The sequence below is a fragment of the Stegodyphus dumicola genome, chromosome 2 (assembly GCF_044657685.1).
Source record: "Stegodyphus dumicola isolate Sdum_Otavi_A_Nest chromosome 2, ASM4465768v1".
Lineage (NCBI taxonomy): Eukaryota > Metazoa > Arthropoda > Arachnida > Araneae > Eresidae > Stegodyphus > Stegodyphus dumicola.
The window spans coordinates 20,533,545-20,552,412 of NC_140769.1; the positions used below are offsets into that span (position 1 = coordinate 20,533,545).

An 18,868-nucleotide genomic window follows, 5' to 3' on the forward strand; every position below is an offset into this window, starting at 1 on the left:
CAACTCCATTTTTCATTCTGTCTAAAATTTATGCTAAAAAATATGTCTGCTTGGCTAAAATAGTTCATATTTTCAAAGCTAACAATTTTTTTCCTGCCACTTATTGTCTGTACATATCTAAAAAATATTGTGACCTCCATACATATTATAAAAGCAATTTTATCAGTATTTTGTATTCACTAGAAGAAATATAATTAAATATGGTTAACCAACCCAATAGTTGCAAAAATTTTTCTGCTATAGTATTTTATAACTTTCTGCCCACTGATAAATTGCAGCATTTTTCATAGAATAAAAAGTAATTCACATTCATGAAAGGTTAAGTAATCCTTCTGTGAAACATGAGCATCTGTAAAGAGCAAAATATTCTTGGGTATTTGAAACTAATTGAGTATAGAATATTATTTTTGTAAGCTGAATTCTTTGTACTTACTTGTTGTCACATGCATAAATAAGTGATGTGAAATCTATTTTATTGTTAAGGCTGAGATTTGGAATATAAATACGGTAATAAAGGAGCATGGTCTTGGAAACTTAACTTTGGATGAAGTCAAAATAGGAGTTCAAGTAATATCTGAACATAAGAAGGTAATATAAATTCTTTATTATAATATTCTGTCATACTGATATAGTTCTGTGTAATGTAATATATGCTATTTAAAAAAAATTATAGTCAAATAAACATTGTGATAGTGAGAAGTGTGCATGGCAAAAAAATTGGCTGTATCTTTTGCTTGTGCTTTAATCTTATTTATTTTGGTTTTTCAATTTAATTGTCACATTCCCCCTTTCTTTAAAGGTATCTAAGTAAAAATTTTCTGTACATTTTTATTTGCCAAATTTATATAATACAAAGGCAATACAAATAAAAATAAAAATAATAATAATAATAATAAAATAGCAAGCCCTCTGAGACAAACTTTATTCCATAGAAAGTTATATGGATACACATTAGTAAACATTACTTTTCAACATTGTCACCAAGCTAGACCAAATATTTGTTCCCATGGTACACCAAAAGCATCGATGCCTGGAGAGAAGAAATTAGTATCAAGCCCCTGGAGCAATCCAAGTTATTGTGGCTCCTGGTAGCCAAAATGAAACTTACTTATGTGGCATAATATTAACACCATACATTTCAATAAGGTAACAAGGAAACTTTACAGACGAAATTTACTTTATATGCAGGAACATATGTATATGAGCTTTTAGTATGTTGGCAGATTTATTAGAATTTAGATCTACACTGTTACGTAAAAATTGGTATTATGCTTAGATTTGAAAATTTATTTATTTATTTATTTATTTATTTATTTATTTTTGCTATATTACTATTTAAATTTGATTTGAGATATCTTTTAGTAGCTTTTTAAATTGTTTTGCTTTCCCTGTATTTTTCTGTTGTTACCAATAATACCAATAATGATTATCATATTTGCTGTGCATGTTTAATGTTTTAAATTGTTTAGTTACCGTAATTTTGGGTATACGCTACACCCATAATTGAATAAGAAAAATTTTTAATTCATCAGATAAACTGTATAAGCCATAACTGTATAAGCACTGCCATATAAGCTACAACAAAGCTATTTGAAACATGGCACTTAAATTTTCATTTATTTAGTAATTCTCTTCCCTACTGATGTAATCATTGATAATATTTTATAACATATGCCACATAACTGTAAACAATAATATATAACTTATGAAAAAATAAACAAAGATCTTACCTTGAAATTACCATAAACATACTTCTGATTTCTAAGAGACGTTATTTTTATGAATTTGGTAAGCATTTTTTATCATCGTAAATCACCATGTTACAAAAAAAAATCTGATGTGTACACCACATGACTTCCTTGTACGGAATATTAAATTATACGCATTTTTTTCTTGCATTTTATTTAAACTTATTAGATTGAATTAAACCTACTTCGCTGACTACGCATAAACTACAATAGAATAAATGCATTCTTTAAAATTTACTTTGTTTACCATAGTGACACTCTGGCACTAGGTTTACTTAACAGTATTATATTTCATTCATATTATAACTCAGAATGCACAAAATGTATATCATTTAAAGAATTATTTAATCATTGCCACATGTTCTATTCAAATACTATAATAAAGCTAGAACTATGTATAAAACAAATTAAGCAAACAAAACAGAAAAGAAACAGTTTTTCACAGACTATTTAGTATTTCTCATTCAATTAATTCAGTTCTCACTTCGCGACAAGGCAAAAATACATAAAAAACCCAAAATATCTATATTAAAAATTACGAAGTAAATCTCAAACGCTTATTTCCTCGAAAAAATTCCAGAAGGAATTAAGCATGATTTAATTGGCAATAATAAATGAATGCGTTATCTTTGTTGTTGCGAAGCTAAGTTTCTCTAGATTGGCAACAAATCCACTAGTCTCCTGTTTCAAATGTAAACATCAATGGCCGCCATTTAAAAACAGGCTTAGCGGCAATTAAACAACTTTAAAATTGCTGATAATTCTAAAAATATTGCACACAGATTTACTAAAGGCATAAAATCCTTAACCAGAAGATAGAAACAACATAATTCAATCATTTTTAAAGCAAAAAATGTTCTATTTACAAACATATAAGAGTAAAGAAACTGAGATCACTGAGCCGGGTAATAGAGTGGATATATATATATAAATATATTTATATACGTTTGGTGCGGCCGATTGCAACCAAAATACGAGGTGCACATCTACATGTTATAGCAGTCCTATATACAAAATTTCAACGTTCTGAGGCTACTCGTTTTTGAGTTATGCTTATAATTCCTTACGAAATGTAGTATTTCATCTCGATATGCTCCGTCTTTGATATGATTTAAAACAAGTTCCTCGTCATTATAATTTGCTTCCGATAGCAAAGAAAAGTGACAGAGGTTATTGAAAACGAAAAAATTTCGATTGACAAATTAGTCGGTGTTCTTGACTCAGCAATTATAGGACTTGAACAGCGGAACTTTGTAACTGAACAAGAAATTATGTCTGTTTAATATAATTAAAGAGAAAGTATTATCACATGAAACGAAGCAAAACTTAAACAACTTACATTGAAAGAAATGTTTAATAAAGTAAACAAATAAATATTAAGCTTTTTCTTTTTGCAAATTTTGATACCCTTTAGATCATAATTGTTCTTTATTTCATAAATTACGGTTTCATATTTTTAATTTTAGAATTTCTGCATGCCATCTTACGAGATTTAAACTGATGATCTATAATCTGGAAAAATCGATAATCCGGAATCGCCGAAGTCCCGACGAGTCCGGATTAACGACTTTTGACTGTATCTTCAAATTTTAGTTTAATTACGTGATTTGTATTTACCACCCAAGCAGAGGTGAAGTTTGTTAGTGTCGAGTTGACGCATTGTAAATTTTCAAAAGATTTAATAAATTGTATTTTAACCCTTCTCTTGTGTAGTTTTCTGTTACTCCAATTTCAGATAGAAGTTCACCCACCTGGACTCTACAACGTAAATAACAGAATTTTATAAATAAATTGCATTTATTTATACAAAACCTTCAAAATATGACTCGTAAGAATTAAATAAATTTAACAAATAACAATCAAGGTCACTTCCATCACTCTGTTTTAAATAACTTCTTTCAACATCATATCTTTTTTTTTTTTTTTTTTAATGATATTTAATTTAATGACAAACTGATTGTCATGCTTTATGGACGTACAAAGCAACTTCCTTATACAAAATGGAGTCCACTTTGCATCCATATTTCCCACTGCTTTTGTAGTTCATGCTTGAAAATTTTATTGATGGTGAGATTCAGTGGATGTAAAATTATTGTAAGGCCACTTGTATCACTGAGGCATGGGAGATATTTTTTTCCCCTCTTCATGCTTCACAGTATCCACTCAATGGGATTACATTAAATCCAGAACAATGAGTCTCTGAGGTTGGAAAAAAGCACCTTTCCTCTTTTGACTAATTTCTCTCAGCCAAAACATTTTTTCACAAATCCATTCTTTTTGGTTGATACAAATAGAGAACCCTTTAGGGAAGTTTTCTTATGAAAATAACCAAAGGGGTTAGCTTCTCTCCATTTGGGGCCCAACCCAAAACACAAGTAAACGAAGTGTTTTTCATTCACAGTTTTTAACACAGAAATAATCCCCCCCCCCTCGAACTGCTCTGCTTGGAGGACAGTGAAACGTAATGGGCACTTTAGCCAGAGCTATTTGCCCTCTCTATTCACATTTTCTTCTTTAATTTTCCAGTAAGCATCTGTCCAATTGCTGTTTTGGTTTTGACAAGTAGTGTCTTTCATGAACCTAAAACCCCAATTAGATCCTCCAATAAAGTTTTTAATGCTTATTTGTTGATCAGTTACTTCTGCTTGAACACTAAGCCTAACTGTTGATGCTGATAATTCTTTTTCTGTCATGTCCATTTCTCTAAATTGTCTTACAAAACAGACTAAGCTATGATGGCAGTCTGACATGATCTGCATCCTGATTTCTAATTTGTGTCGCTTTCTTCACTGCTGAAAGCTTAAAAGCAGCTGCATAACTTTTTCTTTAAGTAGGAGCCATAATAATAACAGTAATAATTTTAAAAATTCAACAATCGTGAAAGATAAAATAAGCATTGCAACAAGTAAGCTATAAGCAAGCTACAAAGCAGTGAGATACGTGTAAGAATGAATGCAGAACTTGACAACATAAAATTGCTATGGTCATGGGAAAGAAGATGGTGATTAGAAAACACAGAAAAAATCACAGTTAGTACGTGCATTATTGTGTCCTTTATGTCGAGCTCACTCTATCATAGTCTATTGCAGAGGTTCTCAATCGGTGGTATGCTAAGAAGCAAAGTATTTTTAAGTGTTAAATTCAAAAATTAAAACCCCAACATCCTGATTGAGTTCTTTCTCTAACACTCATAAATTTATGCGATCTGAGCTTTGTTCAAGAATGGTGGTGGTAGTATTACTTTGTAGTGTTGATACTAAAGGGTTTCCATTTTTGTTTAGATGGTATGCATAAGTCAAAAGGTTGAGAACCACTGGTCTATTGTATCATATCATAATGAAATTACTAGTGATTTATCTTTTCTGTCCTGAAATCTGCAAAATCCTAAAATCCGCACAACCTCCGGTCTCAAGCCTTGCGAATTTCTGAACTGCATTAGATTCAAAAAGATATTAACTGAAATTAAAAAAAAAAAAAAAAGTTAAATTTAGTTAGTTATTTGAAATATAGTTTGAAATTAAGTTTTATTTTGTTAAAAAAAATTATGGCCAATCAGCTGCTTTCTGATTTTGCATTTAGTTGAATGCAGTTCGAGACCACTGCTTTAGACCATTGACTTGTACGTCCAATGCAGATAACCGCCCTTAAAGATGATTGAAATTGTATATAAATATTGCTGAGAGCTTCTGTCAATCATTCATGTGCAATATGTTATGAATCCCTTTTTGAATTGCAGGGAATTAGTCTTTGATTCATATGATTTTGTATTATAGCCCATATCAGCTGCTACTTTTTCTCCTGATGGAACTGCATTATCAATAGGTAGTTTGGATGGTATAGTACAATTTTTTCAAGTCAATACGTTGGAAAAAGACATATCTCCAAGGTATGTAAACTATTTATAGTTTTGCACATATTTAATTTTCCCTATCAAACTTATCAGTAGTCAACATAATATTTAAAATACTTGCAATTCTGGTTGTGTTTTATTTTCATTTAAGTGCTATAATAATGTTGTCATAATTGCTAAAATTTAACCTTTCAGTATTTATGCATTTTTGTTAATTTATTGCTGTCATTTCTCTAGCCATAATGGGAATATTCTGTTTGTTTAAATAATAAGTGTATTATGTGAGAAGTTTAAATTTGTATAAATAGGGCTAAACATTTAACTGAGTATGTTATACCACACGAAGTAGATTAACTTGAGTTTCAAAAATAGGCAAAATTTAATCTTAATCTGATATTGATTTTTATAGGAAAACTCTATGTATTTTGAGGGAGTGTAATGTGGAGCTTGCCTGCCAATAGCCAGTAAATAACTCTACCAGCAGTCTGATCTGGTTTTTGAATTGTAATGAAAGTGTGTCTGTATGGATATTTGGGGGCGGACAGATTTTTCCATGTAACATGAAGGCAAGCCTGTTTTCCTTAGAAAGTCCTCCACAGGCTTTCCAAGGAAAACAGGCTTAGACAGTGTCATCCAAAGTCTTTATCATCTCTTTCCCACTTGAGTAAAATATGCAAATGAGCCAGTTAAGATTAGAAAAATTTTTGTGAGGGTACCTGTCTTTATGCAGATAGCCCTCGTTTGCATTGATAATGAATTTATGTATTATAGCTGCTTGAGAAATTATAAAATCATCATAATAGAATTAAAATATTGTATCTTTGAGACATCTTTCTTTATAATGTAGATGCAAGCAGTTATTTGTTATATGGTACATATTTGTGTGTTTATGCTGTGATAGCTTGATACTTAACTTTCTAAAGCCGGCTGGTATAGCAGTTGTACCAGGAAAATGACCTTCCTTAACGCTGGCTCTGGTGCAACTGTCGTACCACCCATTCCCTCCCTACTTTAGAGAATCGCCTATCTGTAGATCAGGGTGGTCCATTGTCGCCGCTCAGAATAGCCGCTGGCTACACATTATTTCCTTCTTCTTATCAGTTTGGCTACATTTTAGCAAAAACCGCAGGTTTCGTCTCGCGCCAATATACTTGAAAATCAAATAGAGGCCATTTCTAATTTTTCTAGTTCTGACTTTTGCTATGATTAAAACGTCAGCGATTTTGCACGCTGTTTAAGCTTACCAGATTTAATGCCTTTTATTCATAACAAATAAGAATAGATTAATTTTTTAGATTTAATGACCTTTTATAAAATAGCTAAAACTGCTTTTATTGTTTACTTATACTTATGAATAATAAGATTTTATTTTGACATTTTTTTTGGTGCATAAAACCCTTAAGAACTGTTAACTCTTTCAAAGTGCTTCTATTATATAGGCAATTTTGTCTGATTTATCAGGTGATAAATAGACAATTTCATTCAAGAGACAATTGAATGCATAATAGTTTTTGTGATTTTCATTCATTCAATGATTGCTTTCAATGATTTTCATTGATTGTAAATTAAATAAAAATCAATTTATCTTCAAACCCTCTTTTAGGATGAGATCTGCCAAAAAGTGTTTAAATATCAGTAAAGCTCATGTTACTTCTAAATTGAATCAAAACATCAGTTACATTGTATAAAATTTCGGCCAATTTTATTTGCTGAAATTCTTATACTCCTCAAGAAATAAAGGGAATTCAGACAAGTTAATAAAAAAAAATCTTTAAAAACGCTTGTTATTTTGTCTGTAATAAGGTGTATGTCAACTTACTAGTAAATGTATGAGAATTAGGATTGGATTACAGAAAAGCATGCGAACGCTATCTGCTTAAGAGGATGGATGCTTTCATGTAAACCTTAAGAGAAAATTGCTCGCATTTACGTTCCTGGTAGAAAACTCCACATGTAATCAACTCGCTCTTCGGGTTTGATTGGATTAATTTTGTTTGCTTACTGAATTACATCAAAGCACACAACAATTACCTGTATAAAGGGAGGGATGGCTTCGCAGAGGACTTTCTAAGGGAAGCTGACTTGCATTTACGTTACACAAAAACCATGAATCCAACCCTTTAGCCTGGATTCAAACCCGAGCGAGCTACAAGTGTTCAGCCACTTTTACCGCTCTACTGAAGAGCCTGTAAAAAAACTGATAAAGAAAAAGTATTGAAATAACCGGTTTAATTTACTAATTTATATTTCTCAATCGACAGTACATAAATTACGAATATGAGGGGATTATTTGTGAATAAATAAACTGTATTGCACTTTTCTCAACTGTTTCATATTACGATGGAATTATTGCATTTCAAAGTTATTTCTCATGAATTAATTTTGCTCCATTCGTGATTTTTTATAATTTCAAAGAGAAAATTTCACACTTTAAATAAAACAATACACAAGAAGATACTTTATGCAAAATTTGGCGTAAACGGTTTTCTTAATTTTGCTTTGAAAATATTCCAGAGTAATCGTTTTCATTATTGGAAGAAATATGAAAAACAGATTTACTACATTGTAAGTGTCAACACCCAGTATGTCCTTATTCTTTTGAAAACGTAAAAGATTACTCTTTCTAAAATAAATTGGAAAATATGTGCAAACAGAATATTCGTTGAAAATGAAATAGACTTCAACTTTTGGATATAACGACGGTTTTAGACAAAATTTCTACCTATGAAAAGAAATTGATGTATAATTAATTCTTCATGAATATTTAAAACTGTTCTGAAAAATACTTTTGATGATTGCATGTATAGGTCACAGATTTTTTTTTCTCTCCAAACATAAACAAAAGCCAATTTTACAAAGAAAAATTCTCGTTAAAGATATACCTCCTTTGCCTTATAGTCCAATGTAATATTTGTTAAAGTTAAATGATGAAACGCAACCAATGTATCTCGGATTTTCTTTTTTATATTATAAGAACAAAATTATCGAAAAAAACAGTTTTAAATCTCTTATTGTTATGTAAAGCTTTATTATTGCTGTAAGTTTATCTCAAAATCTAATTGTATTGAATCTCATTCGAATCATCTAATGGTAATAAATATTATTATTATTATTTCATTAAATTAGTCATTACCATTATTTTGTTAATGAAAATATGTTATTAAAAATCACATTCCAGCCTGCAGACTTACAAAGCTAGTTCGTATTTGTTATATTTTGTAAAATTTTCTTCTCGTTTTCTAATTTTTAATATGAAAATACAAAATATAAATGAAAAGTGAAAACAACGTTAAAAAATTCACAAATTATTTACGAGGTTGATCAGAAATAGTGAGTGAAATATAAACATTCCATACATTTTGTTCTAAATAAATAGTGCACTGGATATGCATCCGTTACTGCATATTTATTTATGCACTATTTATTTAGAACTTCATTTAAATGAAAGCAAAATAATCATCAAAAAAAACCCAAATCTAGCAACCCATCTACTATGGGACAGCGTCCGACAAACATGTAAATTTACTAAATCTATGGAGGGGGTCTAACGACTTTTCCGCATTAGGAAATTGTCAAAGAGGGGGCAAAACTGTTTGGGATCGTGCCGGTCTGAAGGCTATATTATGAGAATTTCGGTCCGGTTTTAGAAGGTTAATATTCAGCTGTTTTGAAAATTGTAACCCATCTTGTAAAATATTTGTTGAAAAAATTACTTTAATGAATAATTTTCATTTATTTTAAACATATTTTTTCTCTTTCCACAGTCATCTAAGTTTTTATAACTGTGTTGTATTAATGAATGATGTATCATTTTAGTAATGGACAGTTTCACTTTTAGTAGAATGTAGATCGCACCTTGCGTTTTGATACATGTTATATAATTTCATATTAAAAATAAACCTCCAGCTGTAGTGAATAAAAAATATGCTTTAAAGTGTTATATAAATATTAAGTAAATTTAAGTTATATAAATATTAAGTTGTATAGTGTAAATATAATAAATATTGAGAACAATTTTTAGCATATATGTGATTAATTTTTATTGCAAAAGTTATAAAAATTCCTCTGTTAATTTGGGATTTCTCTTAGTATAATATATGTGTTTTTGATTTGCTTTTAGATGTCTTCATCAGTGGGTACCTCATCCAGATAAATCTCTTTCATCTCTGTACTTTTTGGACAATCATAAAAATCACAGGCCAGAGTAAGTTTCATCTGTATAATACGTTTTTCATTAATATGACTTATTTGTAACACGATGAATTACCCCTTTTTTTGTTTCAGTGTTCAGTTTTGGAAGTTTGCTATAACAGGTGCAGAACATAATACGGAATTGAAGGTTTGGAGTTGTGAAACTTGGGCATGTTTGCAGACTATTAGGTAACTCTAATATGATGATGTAGTATTAATTTTGATAAAGCAAATCATGTTTATATATTTTATAGTCAATGTTATAACAACATGTGCTTAAAAATGTTCAATTTATAATACTGTAATAATACAGGCACTATGCACCCAATTTAATGACTACATTATTTTTTTTTTCTTTAATGACTCCATGAAAATGTGAACTATCCTTCAAAGTATTCTTGGTCATTTTGTCGTGCATTTAAAAACACTCATTTACCATGCCTGCTTTCGGCCAGTATAATATATTACACAGCATATAAACTTGTGGCTTCTTTGCATGTGGAATCTTGCATAAATCTGTTGTTTCTTTGCACATTGTGTCTTAGCACTTAGGTCTGTGCCTTCTTTTCATATAATGTCTCACTCAGCACTTGCCTGCTGCATTAGACAGTCTGATTATGTTTGGTTTTTTGTATGTTTTACACAACACATAAATTGCATCTCTGCAGGTGATGTCTCACTCTACACATTTGTATGTGACATCTCACACAATGCATTAGTCTGTGGCTTCTTTGTATGTCATGTCTGTTACAGGACATAAGTTTGTGGCTTTGCATGTGATGTCTCATACTGGTACAGGTAAAAGTGTTGGAAACATCAGAACTTCATTAAAGCAGTGCTCCGCAACCTTTTCTCACCTGTGATGCACAAAAAATCTTTCTGGAATTTCGTGGCACACCAAAGAGTTCCGAGTTATCAAGGAAGTGCCGAAAAAATTCAAATGCTGACACACTTACAATCACACACACAACCACACAACAGTGAAATATATAAAAACATTTAAAATAGACATTATTAAGGGGAAAAAATTGTCATTGTGTATTAAATACATAATGAAAAATTGCAAAATGTCAAAATTTGATTGCGGCACACCTATATACTACTCATGGCACACCGGTTGCGGAGCACTGCATTAAAGATTGCACAGGTATAGCTTCCAATCACTAACCAAATGGAGTAAGGGGGGAAGGACAGAAGATATAAGAAGAATAAAGCTGCTGATGGTTCTTTAGAGGGATATTTAAAAGTTTATTTTTAAGTGAGAAGGACAGAAAGGTAGAACAATTATTAGAAGAAAACTAAAAAAAAAAAGGGGGGGTCATTAGAAGGGTTACTGTGTAGTGGGTAAATTAATTATTAGCAAAAGAGGGAAGTCTAATAAAACAAGTTTTACATTCACCCTTAGGTTCGGTGCATTTAAAAAAAAAAAAAAAAAAAAAAAAAAAAAAAAGAGAGAGAGAGAGAAAGAAAAAATAACTTTATTACACATAGATAACTAGCCCCTAATACAATGTTATTTCATGCCCCCCCCCAAAAAAACAGGTAAACCTTTAAGGTAATTCATGACATGGTGGGATACCACTTGTCCCACTACGCACCTAGAGCAGTAAAATGGTATCTTTGCCACGGCATAAATTCTCCTAAATTGCTTATCTAAAGTGCTAGTTTTGGCAACCAAATAAAAATGCAAGATATAAAAAACGTTTTTGAATAATTATTTAGAAAATATTGATCATATTCGCAAAATAAAAAATATTTTTTCAAAAAAGAAAATTGCATAATTTAAAAAAAAATTGCGCTCTGTATGACTTTTTAGATATTTTTTAATGATTTCATAATAGATTTGAAAAAAAAAAAAAAAAAGAAAATTTTCGCTGCAGTACTTTATTTGCTACGGGTTTGGAAAGGGAGATATTTAGAAGGCCATCATGATTTACATTTCACCTCTCTTTCCTCTGCTTAGAATGTTTTTCTATGGTGAATCACATTTACATACCCATTCAGTATTCAATGACATTTCATGTTGCAGACTTATTTCTTTGGGGAAAAAATAGTAAATATTTTTCAAGTTGTAACATTATTGCAGTTTATTAAAAATATAAATTTGCATTATCAAAATATAAAACGAATATGATACTTGAATTAAAAAATATTTGTTGAACGGTGCTGCCATCTAGTAGCAGCAGTTTCTACATGTGCGGTGGGACTTATTTGGTCCCACCTTTTAATTTCAACCATTTTTAATTAATGTGAATGAATTCAAATAATATTTTTTTTAGAAAAGGAAACTTTAACATAAAAATATTCATTCTAACACCAAAAGTTGTTGTTCAGATGATTTAAATTGCATTAGAAATAAATTAAAAAAAAAAAAAAAACTGCTTCAAAATTAGGTTTACAAAAAATTTTTATTTTGCATTGTTTCCATGAATGAATGCTAGTGCTGCCATCTGTTATATATTTAGAGAACTAAAAGGCATAACTGTATGTATTTTAAATGGAATTTTAAAGCTTTTGTCTGGGAGATAAAAACTGATAAAAAAAGATTTCACCACCCACTAAAGGGTTAAGCTACTATAGAGTATATTATATGACAAATTTAGAATAATTCGTATTATAGAAAAAAATATACAGAGAATAATACATCAAGAATAGAATAACACATAATGTGTCATTATAACAAAATTTTGAATTTTCGAAATTTGAAATAAAATTCTAAAACATAGAATATATCATGACAAGTAGAGAATAATACTTAAAATATAGAAAACAAAATATAGCATAATACATAAAGTATAGAATAATACATAATATATCATATAATAAAATTTAGAATTTGGAATAAAGTGCTAAAATATAGGATAATACATGATGTGTCATATAATAAAATTAATAAAATAGAAGTATAAAATATAGAAGAGAATAATATTGTATTTTAGAGTTCATGAGTCATTAAAGTGTTCTTGATTAGAGAGTTCATAAAAAGTTCGTGGTTTAAGTTCATATATTTTACATGACTCGTACAATATTCATAACTCATTTTTATCATGACACAGCAAATCAATATCATGACTCACCTTTTCGGTTCTAGTTTGCTGTCATGACTCAGTTTTTATATTTCATTATGTTTATTATGTATTTTGTAAGGCTTTTTTTGTTATGATCAATACAAGTAAGTATTTGTTACAAAGATCGATAACTGATCTTTAAAATTCTACAAGGTTGAAAATTAAATATTTTGTTGCATTTCCTTTGTTGTAGATGGAGTTACTCTGCATAGATTTAATCCAATTGTGTTAAGTTTTTGGTGAATTTGTTTCATATTAGGATGAAGATGTTGAAGGTTGATGATCATTCTTTTGAAGGATATATCAATATTTCTGGGTGTGCAAATATGTGAATTTTCCGTGGGAGGACATGAGAAAAGATAGTGATCACTGTCTCCTTTCTGGCTGCATATACAGAAGTCAACGTCTATTAAGTTCCTTTGATGAAAATAAACAGGATATGGCCAATGGCTAGTAATATAACATGTTTAAAACGATTTTGTACTCTTGATGTCATTATACTAGTTGGGGTAGAACTAGTAAGTACGTCCTCCTGTAGATGCATTATTCCATTGTTCTTGCCATATTTGAGTAATTTATTCTTTCATGGAGAGTCCAAGATAAGATTTGGGAAATTTTATATTTAGAAAATTGCTTTTTTGATTAAGAGCAACAACTTTGGCAAATTTGTCGACTGTTTCGTTACCTGCATTTCCACTATAGCTTCTTATTGATGATATATGAAATTTTCAATTATCTGTTATTTTAGAGAAGTTACTGATGTCATAAGCAATAGAAGGTTGATTTTCTGGGTTAGAGATAGCATAGATGACAGATAGACTCATACATATGAGCAACATACAGCAAGTCTGTGGCTTCCTTGCGTGGTATTAAGAGAAACAGAATAATAATTCCTTTGAATGCGATATTCGCACAGCAAGTCTCTGGCTTTTGTACATGGCATTAAGAGAGGATAATAACCTAGTTAAATCTAGCCTTCTAGATCCTCAGACTTCTTGTGTAATTTTTTACTGTTAGATGTAGTGAAAAACTCACGTGTCCCTGTTTGGATATCCACCTTTTCAGATAAATTAAAGTTTGGCACTAAGTGATATATAACAAAATTGGACAGTTCTACAGCATACTGTTCAGGAAAATCTGTTATCCCAATACTATTCTAGAGGCATCTGAAAGTTACCTTCCACATCTAATTTAAATGGCTAAGAACATTTTTTTTTTCCCCCTACATATGATGCAGTGGCATTTTGATCACCATAGTGCATACAGGTTATCAAAATTCTCTGTTATTTGAGTATTATTTTTAAAAGGCAGTGTAAACAAAATTTTTTTTGAATTAAATTAACTACATTTTATTTTTCTTTAGGAAATTTATAATGTATATGTATGAAAGAGAGAAAGAAAAGTAAACATGAAATTTCAGATATTTTGACTTCTAAGAAAAAATGAAGTGATCATACAAAATTCTCTGATTTGCTAGAGAAATAAAAGTAAACACACATAAACTCACGTTTAGTGAAAAACTCACGTGTCCCTGTTTGGATATCCACCTTTTCAGATAAATTAAAGTTTGGCACTAAGTGATATACAACAAAATTGGACAATTCTACAGCATACTGTTCAGGAAAATCTATTATTCCGATACTACTCTAGAGGCATCTGAAAGTTACCTTCCACATCTAATATAAGCGGCTAAGAACATTTTTTTTCCCTACATATGATGCAGTGTCATTTTGATCACCATAGTGCATATAGGTTATCAAAATTCTCTGTTATTTGAGTATTATTTTAAAAAGGCAGTGTAAAAAAAATTTTTTTTGAATTAACTACATTTTATTTTTCTTTAGAAAATTTATAATGTATATGTATGAAAGAGTGAAAGAAAAGTAAACCATGAAATTTCAGATATTTTGACTTCTAAGAGAAAATGAAGTGATCATACAAAATTCTCTGATTTGCTAGAGGAATCAAAATAAACACACATAAAATTTTGCCTAAAAGATTTTCATTTGTCATGTAATTTTACTTGTAACTGAAGAGTAAGTTGAAACTTATCTTTCTTCTTTGTTAATTTGTTTAATGGTTGTAAAACTTCAGTTATAATTTAATGCTTAAAGAACTCTAAATGCTTATAAATAGTGGTTTTGTCCTTCATGTTCTTAATAAAGTGAGAATTAGTCTATCTGCATTTGTAGTAGGTGAAGCCAGAACTATGGGCTCAGAGATGGTGCTGAATTCCCTCCTCTTACATTGACTTTCTGGGTATGGCTTTATTTTCTGGATATTTGCTTTCATTGACAGAAATTGGCAAATAATTATAATAGAGGAAATTGAAAACCCCTTTGTGTTTAGTAAAGCAACAAAGTGATGCTTCAAGAATGTTGATGTACAGAAACATTTTTGTTGAGGTAAAAGGCAACATGAAGACATAGATGTAATCACATTTCTTGGAGAAACAATGAAAGGCATAGCTCTGAAACTAAATTTGTGTGTTTTGTTGAATGCAACTTTCCATCCATTTTTTAGCATGCGATTATGCAATTTGCTTTTTTTTTATGCAGTGAACAAATTCAACCAATGTATCATTAGTAGTATAGAAATATAGTGTCAGAAATCTTCATGCACTTTTTGCTCATAGCATCATCTACCAAAATTATGAACATGGAACTTCTCATAAATCTTTTTCTTCTATGCCTTCCTGCAGTGAGTAACTGACTTTTCCTCCTGTATTCTAAAAATTATCGATTTGGAATGCAGTCATAACGATAAGATCATATGAAATGATTTCTAGAAATTGTGAAACAGTGCTTTAGAAAAATAGGAATTACTGCATTGGAAATTGTCTTCTGTAGAAAATGACTGTAGAATTTAAGAAAACTTCAGGAACAAAATTCCTTTCATTGTTAATGCAAGGCTTGGAGGAACTTAAATATGTGGAGAATAGGCTAAATACAGTAGATATTAGGATATGCAGTTATCATTCGGATTCCACTGCAAGTGTAAAAGAGTTACAGGAACTCACAATTGAATGTTACATTTGATGTGTAATTAAGTGCAAAGCTGAGCGGCTTAAGTAAAATAACTGTATGGTGAATTCGATTTCTTGGGAAATATGAAAAGCAATTGATTTTAAAGTTTCTAGTGTTTTTTTAAGTATCATTTCAAAAACTAGTTTATAGTTCTGCATATAATAAAGTTTACAGTAATATGCTTATACTTGTATATATATACTTATTTCTTATAGAACATCTTCATTCAACAGGAAGTTTTATTCAAGTTCGAAGGCTGATCATTAAAAATTGTATTATTATAATCAATTGTAGCATTTGAAGTAAATGTAGTCACTTCCTGATTAACTGGGGTAATAAGTTCTCGGTTAGCTCCAAATCGTAGTTAATCTGAGGTCAGTTATAAAAGACATCAGAGAGGAATAACCCATATCATAATTAATAGAAAAGTATTCTTAACAGTTTACTTGCATTAGTTAATCAGGAAAATTCACTGGTTTTTTTAATGATAAATTCAATTAAAGCAATAAAAAATAATAATAATAAATTCATTTAATGACATAAAGCACCATTTTGCTCTGTGACATTTTACCATTTCTCCGGCACCTGAGAAATTCCTTTCTAAAAATGTCATTAGGCATTTTCATAAAAAATTTGCCAAAGTTCTGTGTGGCAGTATTCACGTGGGTGAACTCTAAAGGACATTCAAAAGATTTTGAAAATTATTGTCTGATTTGGTGGCAACAGTTCGTAGTTCATTTAGAATACTCCCATAAACAAAACATTACTCTTTCGAAATGCAGCCTGGCTCTTGATGTTACAAAGGCTCTTCTGGCTTATCCCAAGATCTTTTTCTTGTAAAATTATTGTATAGTAGCCAATTCTAATCCGTAGTAATAAGGCACTTCAAAAAAGGATCTTTATTTCTTTCCAGCAAAGAATCAAGTGCCAAAACTTGAACAAGTATATTTTGCTCTGATAAAATGTGGAGTACGCCTACATCGTAAAAGCTTGCATACTCAGACTTCTTCAAATAATCGCTTAGTGGTTTTTCGTTTTTGGAATGTTTAGTCTATCTGATGGTTCCTTAGCAGTATACTATGTATTTTCAGTAATAACTTCTTTTAATAGGTCTTTATTTTAGAGAAGAGGTTCATCCAGAGTAGGCATAATCTTCAAGGCTGAAATTTCCTCACTTCAAAAACTGCCTTGAAACTATGTCAACAGAGCACTTTTTTCTATATGCAGCAAATGTTTTACGAGCAGTTTGATAGCATTTTTTCTTTCTTTCTTTTTCTTTTCTTTCTTTCTTTTTTTTTTTTTAAATAAAAGACCGTAATATCATCAAAAAGAACTTTTGCTTTCTTCCTTCTTAGCATTGCACTGAAACAAAAATTACGCCAAAACGCATCCTAGAATTAGGCACTTTTTTCTATATGCAGCAAATGTTTTACGAGCAGTTTGATAGCATTTTTTCTTTTTCTTTTTCTTTTTTTTTTTTAATAAAAGACCGAAATATCATCAAAAAGAACTTTTGCTTTCTTCCTTCTTAGCATTGCACTGAAACAAAAATTATGCCACAACGCATCCTAGAATTAGGCACCATGTTTAAATATTCTGTTTAATCACGTTCATGCCTTATCAGCAGTAACAAAATATTAAGAAGAAAATATGCTTCAATTTGAAAAATACAAAACTTTCTAGATGACTCGATATTTTCAATCAGTTTGAGGAATAAATTCCATTAGTTATATAAATTGAATCAATAATTAAAAAATAAAACTCGTAATAAATAAGAAAAAATAAACATGAACAAAAATAAAGAAACTAATTTACTATTGGCATCAGAAAGTGTTATTTGCAAATGTAACAATGTCATTGAGTTAAATCTCATCTAAGATGTTAGAAAATTTTTTGAGAATGAACATCATCTGTTGTCTGTACAGTTTTCTTTTTGCACCTCCCAGATGGTATAGTGGTTAGAAGAGTCTGCTGCGGTAATGAGGGCCCTTGTTAGGGTTGTAACTGTCTTTTTTCTTAATAGGAGGCAGTGATGACTGCCTATTAAGTAAGTGTTATAAATAATAAAATGAACAGTTTTTGATGATGATGTTGAACAGTGATAAGTTCCCCCCCCCCAAAAGGGATTTGAGTCTGGAAGGACTATTACTTTTGTTTTGGCATTTTGTGTCGGATTCCTATAAATGTTGGTTCACTTTTCAAACTGTTGCCACAAAATGTTAGACTCCTGCATTATATTTGAAGAAATTAAATAATGAAAAATCTGCATAAATGTATGTGTATTTCTTGCATTGTGATAAAACAACAGTATCTAGAGCCATCCAATTTTGAATGACTTAATCCTACTGCGAATATGGGCATCTGAAATTTGGAATTTTTTTTATATCGATTTCATATTCTGTAAAACTTTAACGAATTTTTGAATAACAAACTGAGCGATTTAAAAGTGAGCAATGGCAACACTCTACAGGGGGGGGGAAACCTTTTTATCTCTAGCGCATTGAACTGTGTATCAGAAATTCTAAAGATATGCTCATTTTAAAATTATTTTGCGACATTGCTATTGAACTAAATTTTATTGTTTAAGTGTAAGGAACATATTTAATAAATAAAGGTAACACACAAAATGTTAAAAAAAAGCCCCTTTGGACATATCTGAAATATTTCAGATTTTTTTTCTAATTTTATTTTAAAACCGCAATTCAGGAATCTGAATAAAAGCTGACTGACTATTGTTAATAATCCCTATTTTAGTCTTTTGAAAGAATCTCGTTTTTCCCCCTTCTTTTTTGAGTAGACAGTTTTGTTTTATGCTGATGGTAGTTTTCCAGTCATTATGCAATTAAAAAAAGAGTTAACTGTTTCTTTTAGGCAGGGCTCGATTATTATGCTGGCAGTTAATTGAGAGTTACTGTAGTATGTTTTATAGCATTTCTTTTTTATTCTTTCTTTCCCTGTCCCCTCAACAATTGGATTCTCCCTATT

At 30.3% G+C, this 18,868-nt stretch overlaps 1 protein-coding gene across 3 annotated transcripts in view; it reads left to right on the plus strand.

Annotated features, from left to right (window-relative positions):
* Ge-1 (Enhancer of mRNA-decapping protein 4 homolog Ge-1) overlaps window positions 1-18,868 on the plus strand; it is a 140,110-nt gene that overhangs the window by 55,576 nt on the left and 65,666 nt on the right. For all 3 annotated transcript variants that reach the window (XM_085810508.1, XM_085810506.1, XM_085810507.1), the window contains exons 7-10: window positions 484-588; window positions 5,522-5,634; window positions 9,719-9,802; window positions 9,883-9,978. In XM_085810508.1, coding sequence (XP_085666634.1) covers window positions 484-588; window positions 5,522-5,634; window positions 9,719-9,802; window positions 9,883-9,978 — 398 coding nt within the window. The remainder of the gene's footprint in view (window positions 1-483; window positions 589-5,521; window positions 5,635-9,718; window positions 9,803-9,882; window positions 9,979-18,868) is intronic.